The 24,448-nt window shown below is 36.8% G+C and overlaps 1 protein-coding gene across 1 annotated transcript in view; it reads left to right on the plus strand.

Annotated features, from left to right (window-relative positions):
• The first annotated feature begins 9,985 nt into the window (after positions 1-9,985).
• Positions 9,986-24,448, plus strand: part of LOC145681124 (adenosine deaminase-like) — a 147,979-nt gene continuing 133,516 nt past the window's right edge. Inside the window, exon 1 of the mRNA XM_081752550.1 lies at positions 9,986-10,386. Within this exon, the coding sequence (XP_081608676.1) occupies positions 10,074-10,386 (313 nt within the window). The 5' untranslated portion in view covers positions 9,986-10,073. The remainder of the gene's footprint in view (positions 10,387-24,448) is intronic.

Consider the following 24,448-nt stretch of genomic DNA (forward strand, 5'->3'; position numbering starts at 1 on the left):
CTGTTTTAAAATCTTTCATTCTTGTTTTTAAAGCTAGAAAAAGACATATTTTTTTTCTTTTCTTACTATATTATGTATGTTTTAAATGTGTGTGTTATTTATATGAATTATAAGAAGAGTGATCAATAATTCTAAATATGTATAGCCTTATTGTATTCGAAAATTATCATATTACTATGTAACATTATTGTATTACCCAGTGTATAAGTCTATCCAGAGCTTTTGGGTAACACACACATACACACGGACACTTTGACCTTCACCCACACATATGCATGAGCACAGCAGAACACTTCTTCTTTACCCAAACTCCGCCTAGTCACCCTCGGCTGAGTTAATTTTTGATTACGTGTACCAATCATTGTATGATCTGGTTATCTCAAATGACGTGTTTCAATCAGCGTCATTTCCTTCCACACAGAGGAACTTTCTAAACTCGACTTTGGCCCTTGTGCCGTGTGCACACCATTCAACTTTCTTTTCAGGTTGGTAACAACTAATTTGTAGCTCCCCACAACACTTTTTGATTACCACTCATGACCAACCTTTGACCTTATGGGCCTAGTGCAACGTCTGTACACATTACAATTTTCTTCACGACACTTGAATTGATGTCGAGTGCAAAGCTTTTTGAGCCCTTTAGAAACTCGAATTTTGGCTGCCTCGGCACCCTGCGCCTTTTGTTCTAGGGTTCCTCAAGATCGTGTCTTAGGTACGACCTAATCTAGAGCTCTGAATCGATTCCTGGTAAACCTTGCTGTCTCTCTTTCTCTGTCCGACTTCTTAGTTAAGTCTCCATACCTTATGCTTGTGGCTAACTTGGTACTCTGTTTCTGAAAACTTGGTGTCATCCCGGAGTCATCCCATAAACTGCTGTCCTGCTTAGGAAACTGACGGTCAAAGTCTGCTTCATTTGAACTTGGTAATCTACTTCTGCAATCTTGGCTTCAGCCCGGGTTCGCTCCAGAAACTGCTGGCCTGCTTAGGAGGCTGACAGTCAAAGTTTCGTTGCTCCTCTATTTGATGTAGGTTCGGATAGACTCTAGGTTCATTGTCTAGCTAGCCCGTAACTCACCGGTAGATCAAATAGTCATACCTATAAACCTGAACTTGTACTAGGACTGACTCGTGCCCTCCCAGTCTAGTGAAAGTTTTCTTTTGTTTGTAATTGTGTTTTAATTGGGGCACGTTATTACGTAAGTCAATATTTTTCATAGATATTTTGTAAACACTTCGTCCAAGCTCGGGGAACCTGTATTAATAGTGGGACTAATAAACGAAGTCATTTTGCAAAGAACTCACTTTTTTGTATAGTTCAGAAATCATTAAAGACTGTTGACTATGAAGTCTTTGTCAAGAAAACAACACCTGCTTTTCTAGAAGTTTAGTCTTGGCCAAGGGCAGCACTACCCTGTAAAACTAAGATCTTCAAATTGGTTGTTAGCTGAGTTCCTGTTCCTGATTGTAACTGCCGCTCGTGTTACAATTGGTAGTTTGCAGAAGCTTTGCTGATCAATTCAGAAGAGCATTGGTTCGTTACTAAACTCTTTTGTGTGTGTGCCGGTCTACGGAAACGCATACGGCCGGCCCGCCACAGCAACTTCAACTCCGAACAGTTGCGATGCTTGGGAATCCATATTAGATCAAAATTGATTTTTTTTTAACTGGTTGGTTTATCGGCTCATCATACCGACGTCAACGGTAACGTCGACGTAAACAGCTGTCATTCGGTGATTAACTTGGATAGGCTCACACCTCAACTGTCAGGAGCTCAATGATGACTCGCTATTTCAATCTCATCTCCACGTTGATCGCCATCTTCTTCAGTTATCAGCATACCAACGACACCTGGAAACAAAAATATATGTTACATAGAGGACAAGTGATCAGGCACAAGAAGAATCTTGAAAATCGGTTAACAAATAATCAAGAAAGTTATAGCCATATATGAAATTGTAGGCATTACCTTTTAATGAAGCCTTGTATTGTTGGAAAGTGCTCATATAACATTCCAGGTTCTGATAAGGAGGAATATAGTGAAGAACAAAGATATTTTAATTGCTTCTGCAGTACATCTAACGGAACAGAAGATAAACGGTAGTTGGTACTTTAAGTAGACAACTCTAGAGAGTACCAAAACGTAGGATATGAATTTGGAGAAAAGCACACAACTGAAATAAAAACGGTAGCCGAGATTCTGTATGAATTCCTGTAATGGAAAAGTAAACGAGAAACGTGGATTATTCTTTCATTGTTCTGAAAATAATTTGAGTTGAAAAATCGAATAGATCAGGCTTCAGTTGGGGTACTGGATGAAAATTTTCTTATCTGTGTCCGAACAATGATTGGTTAACAACAAATCTAACAACAAGAGTCGAAAGAAAAGTTTTACACTTTTAAAAACTGGCAAATTAGAAGGTTTTACAAGAAATTTAATTTTTAAATTCTGTTTTCAGATTACATTGGTATTCTAACATATTTATCAGTCAGTTTGTATATTCAACGGGCAATGCCGTCCAACGAGCACATTGCCCGGTAACGAGAGGGCAGCTTTCGTGTCTTTTACCTGGAATTAATAAGTATAGAAGTCGATGATGAAATCCAGGGATGTAGAACGATACAAAACGTCTCATTTGACTTAAAGAATGTATTGACGAATAAAAATAAAGGAAATAATTCAGCTATTTAAATTTATATATATATAAAAAGCTCCTGTCGTAAGTTCTTCATTTCACTGAATCTATCTTCATTGAAACGTTCAATATTTTTACTGTTATGTCTTCAAATAATCAATTCACATCTTGAAATTTTACAGAAATCACAAAATGATTCATGTATTACACTTGTACTGAAATCACAACAGTCTTGATCTTGGCACTAATCGTACGGAGCTCTTCCTTTTCCAGTTCCATTCCTTGCAGCAGCCGTGATTAAAAGGAGCCGTTCGTTCGTTTCTTCGCCTTCGTTCGTGCCTTTCACCGTGTTTGGAAGTTTCGGGCCAGAGCCCTTGCCTTCATACTTGTTTTGCAATTGTTGTTAGTTTCACTGCGTTGTAGAATTCTGCTGGAGGGACCGCAACTGTAGCTTTGTGGAGTTGACTGGGTTTCAGTTTTATGGTCGTGGCATCTTTCAGATTTGTCTGCGGGGTTGTGCTCGTCCGATGGCTGTCATATGTTGATGTAATGAGTTCTGGATGATTCTCCAGAAGTTGACGGTTCTTCTCTTCGCTTCTTCTAGGAAGGGGAGGTTGAGGTCTTCATGGAGTTGTTGAAGTCTTGTGTCCATCGAATGTCCTGTAATAGCCCTGGTTGCTCTGTTCTGAAGTATCTGCAGTGGTCTTAGTCGACATCTTGCTGTATGCTACCACGCAGTGTGGGCGAATAGGATGATGGGACGGATGCTCATTTCGTAGACATGTTTGCGTGTCTTAAGAGCTAGGGATGGGAAGAGGAGTAGGGGTAGTAGTGCCTTGAACCTTTGTGTCACTTTCTTAGTGACCGTTGCGAGGTGGGAAGCAAACGTCAGCTTCCGGTCCAACTGTACGAAAATATATTTTGCTTGGTTTTCTTCTGGGAGTTGTGTTCTTGCCAGTTGGAATTCTGCAGGCGCCAGTGCCCTCCTCTTGGTAAAATTCACCTCAGCTGTTTTTGGGATTCACTTTGATTTTCCACCGCTGGGTCCAATTGTCCAGAAGTTGAAGATGTCGCCTGAGGTAGACCGTGGCGTATCGTTGATTTCCATGTGTTGCAAAGATCGCCGTGTCGTCAGCAAAGGTTGCAAGGATGATGTTGGGAGTGGTAGGAACGTCGCTTGTGTACAATAAGTAAAGAAGTGAGATATAAGAGGCTTGGGGGACTCCTACCTGGATTGGTCGTAGGTTGGTCTTGTGCCCTGCGTGGGAGATGAAGAAGGATCTGTCATATAGATAGGATGCTACCACTCGGATTTGGTAGTGTGGGAAGGCCTGGAGATGGAGCCTGCGGATGATTCTCTCGTGCCACACCTTGTCAAAGGCATTTTCAATGTCGAAGAAAACTTCCAAGGTGTGGCCGCCGTCGTTGAACCTGGTTGTTATGAGTTCGACTACCCGGACTAGTTGCATCTCGGTGCTATGTCCGCTTCGGAAGTCGTACTGATGGACTGGTAGAAGTGATGCTTGTGTACGAACTGTAGTAGTCTCCGTTGAAATATCCTTTCGAAGCAAGTTTTCCCGTTTGCGTTGAGCGCATACAATTTGGTGTGGGAAGAGGTCGTGGCCTAAGACCTTCACATATAAACAATGGTGGCCATAGCTAAGCGGGAACATGGCCATAAGGCGCGCATGTTCTTGACATATTTTGTTTAATGCCCCAAAAGAGGTTGCGCGTTCCGTTGAGGTCTGATGGAAGCCAGACTACGCATTGAGCTCTACAAGTACTATAATTTTTATCGCACTCGAGCTTGCGTAATGGGGAAACAAATCAGGCCAAAGCCAGGGGATGTACCATCTCTGATGCTCAGACTGGCTTGATATGAGGCAAATCTCTTTGAAGAGAATACCGTAACCATGTGTCGTACTTCCGCTGAGTGGCATTGCTGTAGATGAAATAAGTAAAATTAAATGGTAGTTAGGATTTCGCACATTGTTAACTATATCTAAAAGAAACGGATATTCGCAGAAAAACTTGATCATTGCACTAGCGTAACAGGTGGTATTGAAAAATATAAAATGATTGATGTGATACCTGAGCTGAACTACAAGGTTTCCTTTACTCCCAGTATCCTCAGGCAGTTGAGATGATTATTATGCACGATGCAGTGTGTTATACTTAAGTATGTAAAAGGGTTCAATTGTCGATTTCCTCATCCTCTGACAGGAATGATTCATCGTCATCGCCCAAGACTCTAGATTTGTCTTCTTGCAAATAAAATATATCATCTAAGAATGCAGATGTTTTCGGACATGGTGCAATTGCTTTGCCTATTTTTAAGTAGCAAATAATAAGCATGACATGGGCACAACACCCAACTATTCGTGCTCAATTTGAACATTGACAAAAATATCCTATAATGCAATCGTCCCCTTCCCGAACAAGATTGTATAAAAGGAAATTGAAAAATCCATTACTGTGCCTTGAATGGATATGAGCACGAACAAGGTAAGGTGTTTGCCTCAGTCTGAGCATCGGAGATGGTACGCTCCCTTACTTTGACCCGGTTTGTTTCCCTGTTCCGCAGGCTCGAGTGCGATGAAACTCATAGTGCTTGTAGAGCTCACTACAAATGGAAGGGGTAGATTGGTACAGAGCAGTGGAGGCACATTGGTCCGTACCAATCCACCTCACATGCATGTGTACTAATGTACCCCAACCGAACTTCAAGATCATTAATTCCTATAACTGAAAAATTATTCCACACAGGGCAATTGAACATAAATGTAATTATTTGTAAAGAATTATATTTTCATGCAACACACATAAGTTTTCAAAAATCAAGTGCTTATTACAAATATAAGCTTACAAACACATAAGCAAAAACTTACTTTTGCTCTAAGAAATCAAGTTTTTTTTTTTCCTGTACAGAGAAAAAAACGCCGCGTCCATCCATCAACTGTGCCTCATGATGTTCGTTTGTCACCAATGTTGCCAATACCAAACTGTTGTCCATTTACCTCTTCACAGTGGAAAAATATCTACCTCGTACCTACTGTATATGTCCCGTGTACCAATTTCCCTCCTCTCCCCTATAAAACGAGGAACAAATCAATCATCTCCGAGTTCGTGTGTAAACAATACGTTATAATAAAATATTAAAATATAAATCATCTCCCCTTATTCTCACTTATTTCAAGACTGAAGGAGGATTTTTAAAGACAGCATTTTTTAAGAATCCAACACACAGTATGAGTAACTTGAGATGTTGGAAAAGTCTTACTGACACTTTTGAAAATGTGACAAGTATTTGTTAAATGGTGCTGAATTGGGTAGAAATGTACCAACTTTTTCACAAAAGGGGCTGAAAATGCCAGCGTGGTACCAACGGGACGATGAACGACAAAAAGGGCTGAATTTGGTACAATTGTACCAAGTGTGGCAACACTGGAGACGGGAGAATGTGGGAGGAAACGGGAGTACAATAAGAAAACCCACGGACACAATGTTTTCCGGCACAAATTTACTTGAACAAGGATCGAACCAGAGACCCCACGCGCCACAGGCAAACAAATATTTAGAATACATGTATATTCCGAATATCAGTGTACAAGATACACGTAAATATTGAGTTTGCAAAACTTCAAATGTGAGGACATCCAGAAATATTTTTTAAAGGATTTTTTTTTTATTCGTAATAAGGATTAAAAGAGCAGCTTATCAAAGATTTGATCAAGGGAAACAACATATCTATGTGTCATAGACTATTTCCCATTAGAGTAGGAACGAGTATCATAAAAGACAATTTATAAAGTGTAAATGTATATAAATTTTGAAATCTTAAATAGTCGGAATTAACCCAAAAACAATCTTGTTTGCTCACAGAAGCAAGGCTGCCGATTTCTCTGTAAATTTTGGGGGGCCCATTCAGGAAGATTTTAAGACAAATTGAATTCAAATTATGCCAAATATTGTATGTTCATAAACACAATAGAGAGCCCACATGAGCTTTGGGGGGCCTGGGCCCCTCGGTCCCCCAGGATCGGCGCCTTTGCACAGAAATAAAATGAATATGAAATGCTACAAAATTTGAGTTCTAAACGATATCAAAATTTTGCTTCTTATTCGCCGAAGCTAGATATCCTGTGAACGAATATTTGCTGCTATTTAATCAAATATTTCTCCAATTTATTCAATCACAACTTTTTTTTTTTAATAGAACTTTTCTAAATGACTTCCACTGGCATACTCATTAATTTTGAATTTCAAATAACTTTTACTTTTTCTGTTGCTTATAACCAGTGGCGTATTTAGGGGGGCTTCCGGGCTTAAGCCCCCCCGAAATCTTAGTACTATTGTAAAGTAAATGAAATATCTTGCAGAATTTTCACATTTCCAGGCAAAGCCCCCCCCCCCGAAAGTTAACAAAGCCTCCCCCGAAACAAAATCTTAAATACGCCGCTGCTTGTAACACAGAAATGAAAAGTATTTATATTTTCTAATTAATAGTCATGAAATTAATAACATGACAGAAATAAAACATGAGAAAACGTTACTAAATAAGAGTTGACGTACAATACATATAGTAATATTTGAAAGATCATAATCTAAAATTTTGCCCTTAAAGAATACTACAGATATTGAAGAATAGGTTTTGCTCCAAAACTAATGTTACTATGAATATGTATACTTTAACAGTAAACCAGTGTACATTAAAGGCTATATCATGAAGATAGTTCTTCAAGTACGATATCTTAATACATGTGTTTGTAATTCTTATTGCAGATAAAAATGCATCCAATAAAGGTGAATTCAGAATGAAATGAAATGAAATCTTTAAGTTTTACGTCCCACGGTTATGCCGGCTAGGCTAAAGGAGACGGTGATGATGAGAGATGAGTGAAATGGTGGAATGAAGAAAGTGGGAGGAAACGGGAGAACCCCGAGAAAACCCACGAGCACGGTGTTTGTCCACCACAAAGTTCACTTGGCGGGGGCTGGGATCGAACCCGGGACCCTAAGCACCAGAGGTGAACGCTCTACCACTGAGCCACCGCGCCCCCCTGAATTCAGAATGAATCGAATGCAATTGAACTGAACAGTTCCTCATGGTCGCAAGTAACGGGTCTATCTTAGGTATTTTTTTTTTTCTTCAGATAACCATGAATGATCGCAACTGACGTACTTGAATAAGAATTTTCTCCATGGCTGCAAATGACACTACACTGTTTTAGCCCTTCCACGGAGGCACGGTGGCGAAGTGGTAAGGCACTACCTCTGGTGCGTGGGGTCCTTGGTTCGGTGCTGCTCAAGCAAGTTTGTAGTAGACAACATATATCTGTGGTTTTTTTGGTAGTACTCCCGTTTCCTCCCACTTTCTCATTCCGCCAATTATTCCGTCGTCATTTACCTGCTTTAATCATTGTCTCCCTTAGTCCAAAGCATATAATCGTGGGACTCTTAAATTGAAAAAGAGATGATTTAGTCCCTCCAGTTAGTTGCATTTTTCTGAAATGGTTAAAGAAGAAACTCTAGCATGAATTAGAGCAAATTGAGTACAAACAATTGAAGTTATTGTTCTATATTGATATATGATTTAAACGTTATGTGTGGGGGTAGGTAGGGGGAAGCAGGCCCGTATACAGGGGGTCTAGGGGGGCCGGGACTCCCTAAAATTTCGCTGGCCCCCTAAAATTTTCACGGTAGGCTTGCAAATGCACTATAATATGGTGATGAACTGTTGGATCGGGCCCCCCCTAACTTCAGCCCGGCCCCCCTACATTTTTGGGCTGGCTACCGGCCTGGGGGGAAGACAACGTTGTTCTAGGCCAACCCCACAGTTGTTGTCAATTTTCTTATAAAGGAGAACAGAACAAATTCTGCTGCTGTGAAGCAAATTGAGTTCAAACGAATTAACATGATTTCGTCGATTGTGTTGTATGGTTGTGTGTGGGGGTAAGGGAGGAAGGAAAACGACACACGCTTCAAAATCTCCCGGTTGGAGGCCGAACTAGCTACTAGTTGGTCCCGCTGTTGGTCCCGAATTCTTAACCCTCCCAACCACCATTACCCCAACTGTCCAGTCGTCCCACGATAAAAAAAAAAAAAAAAAAGAATAGTATTATCTTAGATAAAGCACACTATTCTTTAGTAGCCACACCGTACATTATACAATAAAGATCATAATATAATATCAGGGTATATGTTATGTAACGATATCTATCAGAATAAGACAGACAGTAATCACAACATTTATTTTTTTTCATCTCACCTTGGGATGGCTGAAATTTGTAATTTGTTAATAAAAGAAGTACGGACAAATTAATGTAAAGTTAGCACTGGTGATTTCAGTATTCGTGAACAAGGGATACGATAAGCTGCAAAGTAACGCCCACTGCACGTAGCCTGAAATATTTTTCCGGGGGGAATACACCTTCTGAAACAAGCACGTCAAAATCTTCTCATACGGACATTAATATCAGTAAGCACGACTTGCGGTCCACGAACTATGTCAGGTACTTAGATTGTGTGTATTTATGCAAATCGTGTACACATATAAGCTTACAGGGTGGTCGTAATGGATTTATCTACTATGGTTGTGACGTGATAAAAAGACCAGGAAAGAAATTATCAATAGTAAATCTTAATATTGCTACCAGAAAGTGGTGTCATGAATTTCTATATCGATTTACGTAATTTTATTCTAAATTTATATGACCTCCTCTCAAGGGCGCCGATCCTGGGGAGGCCGGGGGCCGTGGCCCTTTATTGTATTTATGAATATATAATATTTGGCATAATTTGAATGCAATTTATCTTAGTAATCCTCACATATATACCTTCTGCATCTGAATGTGCCTCCCCCAAATTTACGGAGAAATAGGCGTTCTTGCCTCCTCTCTTTATTAAAATTTTCATTTGGTCCCTTTTTGATTTGGTCCCTGTGTGGGTGGCGATCACCGCCTAACCACCTGGGCCAGTCCAGGCCTAGAAATGTAGCAACCCTACTTTTAGTTAATAATAATAATAATAATATAGGGGATTGTTTACACTTTAAACTACAGAGGAAAATACGCAATAATGTGTTGTAGCTCTTTAAAATTAAAAAGTGATTAAAACAAACGTTTATTTATATTTCTCCCTATGTAACCACGAGACTCTATACAATATATATTATGAAAGAACGATGTAGCATTTGTTTCTATTAGATAGTAATCTTATCTTCTAAGTTGGCAACGATTGACTGATTTCAAAGGAAGAGTGGGAGTTACAAAAAAAGGGGAAAAAAGAACTGCGATTGCGCAGACGTATTGTTACGTAGCACCACACGGCCAAAGCTTGTCAACATAGAAATAGTGAGTGCACTCAGCGAAGCCAACAGTAGTCGCTACATCCAATGTGAATGGTGTGTAGCATTGTTAGTTATTTCGCAGTGATAGGGAGATGGGGCGACATCAAATATTACAGATACTTTTGTTTACGGTGTTGTGGTTAGGAATTCTAGGATTCTCAATAGAAACGTATTTAAAAGAACGAAATGATTTTATTCAGAAAGAACAAGCTAGGTTTCTCGGTGCAAATTTAGTGCTAAACGACAAAGAGAAACAAGTGAACGAGACCCTCATGAATATCAAGCAACGAGAATACAATAATGGATTTGTCAATCAGGATTTCCCTCCTGCGAGACATTTTTTTCGCGCCAAATGTGATATTGAAGCTTCAGGTGTTTACAAAATAATCAAGATGATGCCGAAAGGTATGATTAAATTTAGTTCTTTCTCTTTTATATGTATATATTTCTGTGTTGAACGTATGATTCTATTTTGTTCAGCTGTTGCAAAACTAGATGGCATTATGCCAAGGCTACTTGGTTTCACGAAAAGCACTTTACCTGCACCGTATAAATTAGTGTTGTTACAGCCGGTTTTTCTTTACTTTCTTTCATTTTTGACACTGAGATTAAAAATGAAAATAACATTCAAAAAGAAGAAGAAAAAAAGACTAGATGAAGGACACCGTGTCATAATAACAACAAAAACTTTACAGTGCATCCGAACAAACTATTTACTGTTCGCGCCTTGTTCCACGTTGATGACAACACAAGGTTGCCAACTTTTTGATGTACACAAATCATTGTCTTTACGGAAACTATGCTTAGGATTCCAATCTCATTTATTCATTTCATCCTTTTGCGAGGCGCCTTCATTATAGGCACGAACATTGGATTCCAGTTGTCTTTATCCTTACTTCGTAATAAAACTTCTGCTAAACAAACACTTTCCTATACCCCTAAACGGTATAATAAGTCTGTGAGACCTCTAGTGGCCTTAAAAGTCACAAAAAAATATTTATGATTCATAACTTAAAATTGTTTTATTCAGGGAAAAAATTAAAATCACATTCAATAACAGTCACTAAGCTATCACTAAGCTATATAAAAAAATAAACTATAAGCAGTCTGGGAGACTGTATACTGAACCACTTCTCACTTCAGTTCAAAGAATAATTTCTTGTAACTTTACGTTATATATCTTATGGTGTAAATATTGAACGATATTAATGTTATTGTTGTTTCTAGTTGTTTCATGTTTTTTTTTTTTTTTTTTTTTTTTTACATAGCATTTGGCAATTGTGTTCATGGTGCGAATCACTTAATATTGTAACGACCTGAGGAAGAAAAAGAAGAAAATTAATATAACAAATTTCTACTGCAAAGGAAATAATCAGAAATTAAGAACTAAGTTTGACAGAGGCGGATCTAGCTGGGCCCGGGGGGGGGGACTGACCCCAAGTTTTTTAGTAACAAAAATAATTGAAACTATTATTGGAAGTCTATAGTAAAGTCATACCTATCATAGTCTGGGTTGTGGTTGCTCCCCCCAGTTTTTACTTTCTAGATCCGCCTCTGTTTATAGATTTTATAAATTTCATCAAAATAAGAATAAAGACACAAAGGAGGAATCAACTAATTAATTGTAATTTGTCGATTGATTTTGTAAGCTATTACGGTAAGAGCATACATATGACTTACATGTTGATGTGAGAAAATTACGACATGGCTGGCAGTCATATAGCCCTATAATATAATCCAATTCCAGGGCGGATCCAGGGGGGTCGATCGAGGCAATCGCTCCCCCCCCAGAAGAGGAAACTTCCTTATTTTATATATATAACCCAAACCAAAGTTTGCAGCCCTTAAAAGTAGCAGTATGACAACCAACCGCCCCCCCCCCCAAAGTCGGTCCTGAATCCGCCCCTATCCAATTCTAACTTGTTTCGGGCCCGCAGAGCCTTCACATTTTTTCTCTTCATATCCCATGTCTCACTGTCAGTTCATGAATTAAATGTGTACACTCATGTCCAAAATTATCGTCGCATGTCTATAAATATATTGTAGGAATGTAATTTGATAACGAATTCTCCCGGTATTACTTATAATATTAGTATGTGTATAATCGGCAAAGACATGTATGTGGCAAATTTGATGTCAAAAGAGCAGTAAATAAGAACAATAAAACGAAAATAAAACTTTCTTGTACATTTAGCAACATTTTATTTTACTCATTCTAATTTTCGTATTTATAATTCTTTTCCTATGAAATTCACCACAAATATACCTTTCCCGATTATACACATAGTATCAGTATTAAAAGTACGCGGCCCGTATCGAGGTGTGTCTAGGGGGGCCGGGCCACTCCTAAATTTTCGCTAGCTCCCCATTAAAATTTTCACGGTACAAATGAATTATAATATGGTGATGAACTATGATATAGTTAGATCGCCCCCCTAACTTCGTCCGCCCCCCCTACATTTTTGGGCTGGCTACCGGCCTGGAAAGTACCCTGCAAAATCATTATCAAATTATATTCTTACAAGAAGACAGTTATAGATATGCGACAATCATTTTGGACATGAGTGTACGTACCAAACCAAATTCTAGTTTCAGGGAATGGAGTCATGTTAAAATTTATATTCAACTGAAGTTCATTTGGTAGCATACAGTATATTCACTAATACACCTCTTCAATCCCAGTCCCCGCCAAGTGAACTTTGTGGTGGACAAACACCGTGCTCGTGGGTTTTTTCGGGGTACTCCCGTTTCCTCCCACTTTATTCATTCCACCATTTCACTCATATCTCATCATCACCGTCTCCTTTAGACTAACCGGCATAACCGTGGGACGTAAAACAAAGATTTCATTTCATTTCATTTCACTAATACACCTTGATAGCTTAATTTTTTCAACCATTTGTAAAGAAAGAAATTATATACTAGTAAACAAAGTATGTGCTTTTGAGTACTGACTAAGAATAATCCATAATCAAAATTGTAATTTTACGGTTAAAATGAGTGAGTGAACATGAAAGAGGCTTGTGTAGGATATGAAATTCCACTGGCGGAGAAATTTTTCACAATGTAGTCAACCAGTATTTCATGTTTCGAATGTTAAACTACAGGGTGTCCAATATACAATGCAACCCGCAGTTTGGGACACTAGAACTTTGAAACTGAAGTGATACACAGATAATGGTTATACCAAAATGAAGCAACGAAGCAACTAGGAAGCAACGATTGAAGTACACTAGGAACCACACAGTGTTGCTAGATATAACCGAAGGTGTAAATCAATTTTTTTGGAAAACATTTAAATTGACTCATAACTCATACGTATGGATGTCCTGTCGTTAATTTTCAGTTTGTTTAGTTGGAGTAGCTTGGAAACTATGGAGCAGAAAAAAGAATTTTTCATTTCCACTGATAACTAATCGGATGAGGCCTGTGTAAGGGGGAACTAGGGAAATCGTAGTTTTCATAAATTAACACTCTGAATTGGTAACTTTGCTGATGTTTCAGTGCATCAAAAGATGTGTTAAGGATCTGTCTACATTATGCAATTCCTGAAAACGATGAAAAACAAACTTTGAAATTATCATGATAAAATTTTTACTTAATGCACCCGGCAACACTGCTATTCATTTCTATGGGGCTATTTAAAGCAAGAGGTATACAAGAACAATTCTCGAACTATTCAAGACCTGGAAACGAACATTCGCAGTGCCATTGAGAACATTAACATTTCTACTCTTCGTAAAGTTGTTGCTAACCTGGTGAAACGTGTGAACCAGTGTTTGAATGAAAACAGGGAACATTCCCACTCCGCTGTAGAGCTGGTAACTCATTTCTGATAGTAGCAGTGTTCTTCCTTCCCCGAATAGTGTTCTCGCAATAAGAACGCAATTTCTATAATATTAAAATTTCCAAGTATTCAGATAATGCCCAATGTGAATGTTCGCTTATGATAGAGGTTGAAATTCCGTATTTAATCTGTTAATTAAAAATAAAGAACTTTGTGTTTCAGCGGTTCCGAAAATTCCTCTTCGAAGGAAAGAAAGGGATCAATTTCTATAATATTAAAATTTCCTACTTTTTTCAGAAAGTGCCCATGTGAGGTTTCGATTAAGTTAGAGGTCTAAAATTTGGTATACAAAGTCTTAAATTAAACATAAGTAACTACGTGTTTCAACATTTTCAAAAAAACCCACTCCTAAAATACGAAACAGATGCGATCTATACTATTATATGAAAGAATGAAAATGTGTTACTTATCAACGCTCTGCCAGCCGTAGTATAGATATCTAGAAATGCCAGATTTGGGGAATAACTCTTTTGTTACGAAAGCAAGGAATAAGGAAGACATTTTTGAATTAAAGATGCTAAAGTGAGTAAAGGAATTTCTGAGTTGAGTTGAGTTGATTTTGAGTTTAACGTCCCGTTCAGCAGCGAGGCTATATGAGACGTGGACCTACTGATTAACGTGGAATCCGAACCACATGAGCTCCCGCCGGGAATCGAACCCGGGCCTCCCACGCCAAAGGCGCGTATGCTAACCGCTTAGCCACGGAGGAACTCATAAAGGAATTTCTTTCCACCCCTCCAAGAATAAAATATCTCATAAACCCCTGAAGTTAAGGAGATGAATCTCGTTACTACTCATTACAAACAATGAGACATATATGTTTCAGCGTTTTTTTTTTAAATTATGCTCTTATAGGGAGACGGAGAGAGTAACAAACGAAAATGTTTTAAAACAGATAGGAGAGAAGAGAACGCTTTTAGTCAGCATCCTTCGTAGGAAGGCTAATTGGATTGGACACGTCTTGCGCAGAAATTTACTTCTTCACATCGCCATAGAAGGAAAGATGGAAGGAAAGCAAAGAGAAGGAAGAAGAAGAACACAACTGATTGATGATTTGAAAAAATAGAAGAAAATATGGAGAGTTAAAAGAAGAAGCTGAGGATCAATAAACGTGGAAGAAACAATTCTAGACCTTAAAAAGCCCTCAAACACGTCATTGGTTCCAGAACCTGCCAACAGACTTAATATTTAATAATAATAATAATAATAATAATAATAATAATAATAATAATAATAATAATAATAATAATAATAATAATAATAATAATAATAATAATATTAGCGATTAAAAGGGCAATTTAAATAATATTCATCAATATCGATCTATTTATATCTACCAGTGGCGTATTTACGATTTTGTTTCGGGGAGCTTTGCTAACTTTCGGGGGGGGGCTTTGCCTGAAAATGTAAAAATTCTGCAAGATATTTCATATACTTTACTATAGTAAGTAAAATTTCGGGGAGACTTAAGCCCGGAAGCCCCCCTAAATACGCCACTGATATCTACACTTTATTCTACGGTATAAAAGAGTAAAAGTAATTTGCTCTCACTCATCAACGTCCATGTCATAGCAATATAGTTAGAAAAAATTAAATTTGAATTGAAAACTCCTTTTGTCACGAAAGCAAGGAATGAGAAGATTTTTTTTTTTTTTTAAATGTGAAAACAAGTTTTTCATTGGTTTTGATAACAATGGAATCCCTGAAATTAGGAAGTAACTGAATACATGTTTCAGGGTATCCGAAAATATCACTGTTGAAAGGGGAAAAGTGAGGAGATTTCTATAATATTCAAATTGCAGTTTAATTATTCAGGAAAAAAAAGATTCGCTTGCGTTGAAGGTATGAAATCCGATACCGGTACTTAAATTTAGGAAAAATGTATTTCAGCGTTTTTGAAAATTCCGCTCCTAAATGGAGCAAAAGGAGAAATTTACGTAATATCAAAATTTCCGGTTTTTTAAAGGGTCTACACATTAAATTTTACTGTAACCATGCGAAGAACGGGCGGTTTTTCCAGTAATAATAATAATTATTATTAAGAGGTGAAGTGGAAGGATTCGTCAAGAAGGATTTCTCAGTCTCATTTCTTCATTTGACCCCACGAAAAACTTATTTTCTCCTCTTCACAAAAATTTTAGCTCTCAACGTTTGAAAAAGCACCCCAATGCTTTTAATCTTAGTTTCATTTTACCCCACGAAAACCAATTTTTCTCATTCCTACAAAAAATTTAGTCTTCAATGTTAGAAATAGCATATAATGCTTTTAGTTTTAGCCTGATTTCTTTATTTTATCCTGTGGGAAAACTTGTTTTTACCTCTCCACGAAAACTTTAGCTCTCACGTTAGAAAGAGCACGCAAAGCTTTTAAATTAGTCCCATTTCTTCATTTTACCCTACAAAAAAGGTATTTTATCCTGTCCGGACAAACTTTAGTCCTTAACGTGAGATAGAGAAGCCCCTCATTTCTTCATTTTACACTATGGAAAACTTATTTTCTCCTCTTCACAACATTTTTAGAAAGAGCGCAACATGCTTTTATGTTTGTCTGATTTCTTCAGTTTATCCCAGAAAAAAATATTTAATCTCAACAAAAACTCTAGTCCTCAACTTATAAAGAGCGCTCACTTATTAAGAACCTTATTAAGAAACTTATTAAGAACCTTTTAGTATTCGTCCTATTTCTTCAGTTGCCCTTACGAAAAAACTTTTTCCCCCCTTTGCATAAAAACTTTATTGCTCAATCTTAGAAAAATAAAAGCGGCCATTGCTTTTAGTGATAGTCTCATTTATTCATTTTGCCCTACGAAAAATGTATTTTCTTCTTTCTACATAAACTTTAGCTCTCAACTTTAGAAGGAGAGTACAATGCTTTTAGCTTTAGTTTTATTTCTTCATTTTACCCCACAAAAATGTTTTCCCTTTTAGTGCATTTTATAAAAGCATTGTTTTAAAGTATTTCTTTTTCTTTTTACGGTCATTGTGAAGAAAGTGTCAATTTTACTTCGTCAAATGATCTACGACATTTTAATGTTATGCTATAAATAATCACCAGAACGAGAAGCTTATTATTATTATCTTTATAACTAAGGACATGTTAATTTCAAGTGTTTTTAGCTCATATGCGGCTCTGAGCTAAAAACACTTGAAATTAACATGTCCTTAGTTATAAAGATAATAATAATAAGCTTCTCGTTGAACAGACCTTTGAGAACCAATGCTTACAAGCCGGCTTTTGGCATTCATGTCCTTTGGGATAATGTGTAATAAGCTCATCGCCTTCATTAGCCATTAACGCTGGCTTTCCATACCGAAGTTAACTATTATTTCTTTTAAATAGTTCCCCAATTAGCTCACAACGTTGATTGGACGTATAATGCTGACACCTACGAATGATAACCCATCTTTCCTCTGACCAGGTCAATGCTGGTTGACTTCGCTGATCTCATGAGACACGATATTCCAGTTCGACTAGGGGGTTTGCTAATTACTAAGGAAATTGGCACAACACATAAATTTATGCGTTTATGCATTGCGTTATTCTAGAAGCAGCAACTAAAACATCTTTATCTCAAAACCAACGTAAATTATTTCCCAATATTCTTGATAAATTATTGTTACAATGATAGGTCTTTCCCAATTTGCGGTCCCGGGTTCGATTCCCGGTGGGGTCACTCGGTCGAAAAAGTGTAACAGCTTTTTCAGGCCAGCCACCCTGAATGAGGTTTTCCTGGGTTTTCCTCATTCACACCAGGCAAATGCCGGGGTGGTACCTAACTTATAGGTCCCAGGCCGCTTCCTTCCTTTCCCAATCCTTTCTTCCTTCCCTTTCCCCGGATTGTGTGCTCGCCGAGGGACGTCATCCCTCAAATCGTGAAGGGCTACATGGCCTTAGATGCCGAAAGCCCAGAAATCCAAATCCTAAATCCCTCTTTCCCAATTTGCTATTGTCTTGAAATTTTTCATATGCGAGCACTTCTTCCAAGAATCATTTATTTCTTCATTCCTTCTTAGATAGCGATTTGTTTTAAGATGTCATTCTTTCCTTAAACCTTTGATCTGCCTCTCAATGCAGAAGCGTAGAATCTTTCAGAGATAACCAAATTATAAATAGGAAAATATATTATTATTTTTTTTTTCAGAAATAATGCTAAAATATTCTGGCGTAAAAATATGTTATTAGCAAGGATCTTATAAAATAGAGGATCTGCCCTTACAACAAAATCTTGAAGCTATACGTCACAGTTTCACCACCCCTACCCTGCCCACTCCGCCCAATAGGATCACAATGTTTTGAGCCAACAATCACTGCGGAAACAAAAGTAGCCAATCAGACGATGGCAGAAACAAGAGTAGCCAATCAGACGTGCCTATGCTCGGTTGTTTTTTTGGCGTCATCGATTTAATAGGATGAAGATACGTATGGGCAGATCCTCTATTTATAACATCCTTGGTTATTAGGCTCTTCTTCTTCTTCTATCAAAATTGTATATGGACTTACAAAAGTGACAATCCTTGGAGATGGAGAACTTTTTTTTAAAAAAATGAAATAACATATTTGTTTTACGTCTCACGATTATGCCCTGTGAACTAAAGGAGACCGTTAAATAATAAAATAGAATGATTGTGAAAGAATTGGTGGAATAGAAATCTTAACCTTCTCCCTTCGCAAACCTCTAGTTTCGCAGAAACAAAGTTAATAAACAAGGTAAAATATTTTGATAAGAGCTTCGTAGACACTACCCGTCCGGAATGCATATGAAACAATTTTGCGTATATTTTATACTTTTTTCACGCATAAGCGTGAAGAAAAACATCCCAACAGACATAACTCCGAATACGAGGAACCGTGATGCTGGCGGCGTTCTCTAACACTTTCGACTTCCAGATGAAGCGTTCCGTGGTCACTACGGTTAAGGTTTACCTTTTATCTACTTTGGATCCACCTTGAAATCAGAGCATATCTGAGAATTCTGTTGGGAGCATATCTGCGAATTATACCTTGTAGAGAATTCCTTGCACACCCATTACACAGTGATGAAATATACACTTTTGCATTGGCGGTGCGAGCGGTCCCGGGTCCGATTCCCGGTGGGGTCACTCGGTCGAAAAAGTGTAACATGATTTTCAGGCCAGCCCCCCTAAATGAGGTTTTCCTCATTCACACCAGGCAAATGCCGGGCTGGTACCTAACTTATAGGTCCCAGGCCGCTTCCTTCCTTCCCCAATCCTTTATTCCTTCCCTTTCCCCGGATTGTGTGCTCGCCGAAGGACGTAATCCCCCAAATCGTGAAGGGCTAAATAGCCTTATATGCTGAAATCCCAGAAGTCTAAATCCTAAATCCTAAATGCATTTTTGGATTGGGTATTATGACTTCCTTTGTGTTAATATTAACCGCCACTCTACGTTTTCTCGAATTCGAAATAGCGCTTTCCGACGATTTTAGACACTTCTAGTTCTGAAACTATACCCATTGTTCCCCATAGATCCATATGAGCGTGTTCTCTTATTTTCATGTAAGGGATTTTATAGTTTGTCGGTACAGTTCATTAACACCCTGTAAATATGTATGCATATACTGGTATCACCTATGGAAACTAGAGGGGTTAGAAGCGCAGCTAATTTAGCTCATTTTGTTTCTACTAATCCAGAATTACAAAATATTATGAGCGGAATCCTTCTATTGTAAATTATGATCTTTTCTTTAGCATGTATTAAAATAATTTAGCGAGGAAGTTGGCAACCCAAAACGTATGGAATGCATTTCGTCAAATCACATTTGTCATTAAAAAGTCATTTCCGCTTAGCTTTACGCGCGCACACCACTACCTTATTACTCATTTCCGTTTTAAAAAATTCGTTACGCTAAAAAAGAATGGCTTTTGATTTTTATCGCATTAGTAATTCAATTATCATCACACTGTTTTTCTTTCCTTTTTTCTTTTTAAATGTATTGTTCGTAGAGAAACTTATTAAGGGGCCGACAATAATTTTGACTCAAGATTTCAGTGTACGTTTATTATACAGTACAATACATATGTTTATTAGTATTGTGTGCGTTATAGTAACCTCATTCGGAACAGGCGCCCTTGCGTACTGAGGTCAATATCAGACGGAAAGAGATATGTAGTGTTTTTTTAATCTCTCTCTTGTGACCTTCCTCATTTGTTCCGAATAAAAAGAAACATGTAAAAAAAAATTCTATTACGTAGGTCATGCAGTACCCAAAACGATAATAACAAAACATGCATGCTGACGTGATGGATATGAACCTAATCACAGAGTAGAAAATTCATAACTGTTGAAAATCGCTCTATGATTTCGTTTTAATCGTCTTCCAAAATAGAAGGGTTTTCAATATGTTGTGGGTATGTTCACACGTAGCTTCGACGTAGGTGCATGGATTTAGACGATTCCATTTTGTGTGAAACAGTATTCTTCTCCGGTGATCCAAAGTGAATTTAATCAGGACCTGATGATAGTCTTTTAAACTAGACCGGTGATGAACAAACTTTCTGAGAATGAGAATAAACAAAAACAAACTTAAACGGTGCGTCTTACATAGTTGGACTTCGGTAACTCGAATTTCTTGATAACTCAATTTTTTTTTCACATTTCCTTGAACTCTCCATAATATCCAATGTTAATTAAAATAACCTCTGCAAGTGTAATATTTAAAAATCACAACCTCGATAAGTCGAAGTTTAAGGGTTTCATAATTATATTTTAAAATATCGATAACTTGAACTTTCGTGTCTGGTGAACTTCCACAAGTCGAAGTTTATCTGTATAATTCGAATTTCTTTTGATGTGACGTCGATAACTCGAAGATATAGTTCTATGCTTTTACGTAATTGTCATGTTGCTACTCCTGTCATTGTTGCTAATGTGTACTGTAATTGTGTTTTACTTATATCTGGTATTTTATTTTTACTAGTCATCTTATTTAATTTAAGGAACTTTCACAACTTGAGAGTTACAGAGGTTGAATGAATAAAACTTCGAGTTATAGAGGTTGAATGAATAAAACTTCGAGTTATAGAGGTTGAATGAATAAAACTTCGAGTTAAAGAGGTTGAATGAATAAAACTCCGAGTTATAGAGGTTGAATGAATAAAACTTCGAGTTATAGAGGTTGAATGAATAAATCTCCGAGTTATAGAGGTTGAATGAATAAAACTTTGAGTTATAGAGGTTGAATGCATAAAACTTCGAGTTATAGAGGTTAAATGCATAAAACTTCGAGTTATAGAGGTTGAATGAATAAAACTTCGAGTTATAGAGGTTGAATGAATAAAACGGAGTTATAGAGGTTGAATGAATAAAACTTCGAGTTATAGAGGTTGAATGAATAAAACTTCGAGTTATAGAGGTTGAATGAATAAAACTTCGAGTTATAGAGCTTGAATAAATAAAACTTTGAGTTATAGAGGTTGAATGAATAAAACTTTGACTTATAGAGCTTGAATGAATGAAACTTCGAGTTATAGCGGTTGAATGAATAAAACTTCGAGTTATAGAGGTTGAATGAATAAAACTTCGAATTATAGAGGTTGAATGAATAAAACTTCGAGTTATAGAGCTTGAATGAATAAAAATTCGAGTTATAGAGGTTGAATGAATAAACCTTCGAGTTATAGAGGTTATATTGTTATTCTTAATGAGGAACACGGAACCTTAGTATCTCGAATTTTTGTTGTGGTTGCCTTATAACCCGAACTTTGATTACTTCAAACACTCGATAATTCGAATTTTTGTGTATTCCCCTCAGACTCGAGTTATCGGGGTCCCACTGTAATTTATTAAAACCAACAATGGTATAATTTACAAAATTGTTGTGATACTAAACTCTGGTAATTGAAAGATTATTTAGGGGAATGTGGTGTATAAAGTTATGAAAAGCTTTTCATAATCTGATTCGAATTTGAATGTATTGATTCTCTGAAGTTAAATTAAAGTCGTCAAATTATTATCATGTTGTTGGCTGCATAGAATTTTTCAGAAGGCCGCATCTGGCCTGCGCATCGTAATTTGCCAATCATTGATGTAAACCATGAAATTCATCAACGGTTGACAGTATTAATACCGTAATTTATTCTGTATATGTTCACGTACGCGTGTAATTCTATAACGTGTAGACTGACACGAAGGAAAGATGTTCACACATGTTCCGCAGGCCATTAAAAAAATGAAAATAAAATCTTTAAGGTTTACGTCCCATGCTTATGCCGGTTAGGCTAAAGGAGACGGTGATGATGAGAGATGAGTGAAATGGTGGAATGAAGAAAGTGGGAGAACCCTGAGAAAACCCACGAGCACGGTGTTTGTCCACCACAAAGTTCACACGGCACGAGCTGGGATCGAACCAGGGACCCCAAGCACCGTAGGTGCAGGCTCTAGCACTGAGCCACCGCTGAACTTTTTCTGAAACTTATATATATTAAAAAGTTTATTTTCTGATTAGCAGACTGTAGTTCGAACAAGTCCTCCACGCTAGTTTAATGGCTAACGTATGTGACTTTTGTGCACTGAGACCCGGGTTCGATTCCCCGTGAAGGAGCCTCGAAATCTTGAACCCGCTAAAGAGGTTCGGAATTCATGTTCCTAGGCCCACGTCTGATAAAACCTCGTTGTTGAAAGGGAGTTACAGTACGATCAAATCAAATAAGCTATCTCTAATAAAATGTGCATATGTACGTATAGCAATTCTTCTCTAGAATTACTGTTATTAATCGGAAGCTGCAAAGACCTTCGAATTACGTAGTTGAAATTGTGTAATTGAACCTTTCCAAAAGATAAGATAAGGAATTTGTTTAAAATTGTACTATTTTAAGCTATGTATGCACGTGCACGACATTGATTAAATTTCTTTAAAATTTATGATTTGAAATTAATCCTTATCAGATGAGAATAAAATATTGGATGGTATACGTAAATACGAAACCACACTCAAGAATCCAAGCCTTCTAAATATGAAAAGATATGAGAGCAGAAACCGATAAGCTAGGATGCTCTCTACCGGGGATCATATTTAAAGGTACGGCCCCAACATTGCTTGGGTGGAAATGAGTAAAATCCATGGAAAATCTTCACAAATTCAAACCCGATATCTTCTTCTTGTTAAGCAATTTGCGTTTTCTTCAACGTAATGTAGAATCGCTTTGATTGAAGTATAAAATGTGCCAAGTTCGCTATTTCACACATTGACAATAGATAATGGAGCTAATATAAGATATCTTAATCTCCTAAATTTGCATGATCAGATTTTTCCTTGTTTTAATTGTAAATGAAAAACTAATTGAAGATAGCATTTTATGTATTAGTCAATAAAACTTAACTTAGTTCTTTTGTTTGGTGTTATCAAAATAGTACAATGACATCAAGATTAAAACTTAAATTCAAGTAGTAACTATTAGTATATCGAGTGTTATAAATTATTTTTAGCGTATTTTTCAAGTATATTGACTGTGTCATTGCGTACGCATTTTGTACGATACAAAGTGCAAGAGATCAGATATCATTAGTTGTTTCTTTGGTATTGCTTCAAACGAATTATTTATTAAATTACCTCTATGAAACGGAAGGAAATAAATCATTTATTAAATTACTTGTATAAAACTGAAGGAAACAAAGTGAAGGAAACTGAAGGAAACATTTATTAAATTATCTGTATGAAACGGAAGGAAAATCATTTCATAAATTATTTTTATGAAACGGAAGGAAACAAATCATTTATTAAGTTACCTGTATGAAACTCTAGGAAACAAATCATTTAGTAAATAACCTGTATGAAACTGAAGGAAACAAATAATTTATTAAATTATCTGTATGAAACGGAAGGAAACAAATAATTTATTAAATTATTTGTATGAAACGAAAGGAAACAAATCATTTATTAAGTTACCTGTATGAAACTGAAGGAAATAAGTCATTTAGTAAATAACCTGTATGAAACTGAAGGAAACAAATCATTTATTAAATTATCTGTATGAAACTGAAGGAAACAAATCATTTATTAAATTATCTGTATGAAACGGAAGGAAACTAATCATTTATTAAATTATTGTATGAAACGAAAGGGAACCCTGTATGAAACTAAAGGAAACAAATCATTTAGTAAATAACCTGTATGAAACTGAACGGAAGGAAACAAATAATTTATTAAATTATTTGTATGAAACTAAAGGAAACAAATCATTTAGTAAATAACCTGTATGAAACTGAACGGAAGAAAACAAATAATTTATTAAATTATTTGTATGAAACGAAAGGAAACAAATCATTTATTAAGTTACCTGTAAGAAACTGAAGGAAACAAATCATTTATTAAGTTATCTGTATGAAACGGATGGAAACAAAACATTTATTAAATCATTGTATGAAACGAAAGGGAACAAATCATTTATTAAGTTACCTGTATGAAACTGAAGGAAACAAATCATTTATTAAATTATCTATATGAAACTGAAGGAAACAAATCATTTATTAAATTATTGTATGAAACAAAAGGAAACAAATAATTTATTAAGTTACCTGTATAAATCTAAAGGAAACAAATCATTTAGTAAATTATCTGTATGAAACTGAAGGGAACAAGTCATTTAGTAAATTACCTGCAT

Source organism: Thermobia domestica, chromosome 3, assembly GCF_964235325.1.
Source record: "Thermobia domestica chromosome 3, izTheDome1.hap1.1, whole genome shotgun sequence".
Taxonomy (NCBI): Eukaryota; Metazoa; Arthropoda; class Insecta; order Zygentoma; family Lepismatidae; genus Thermobia; species Thermobia domestica.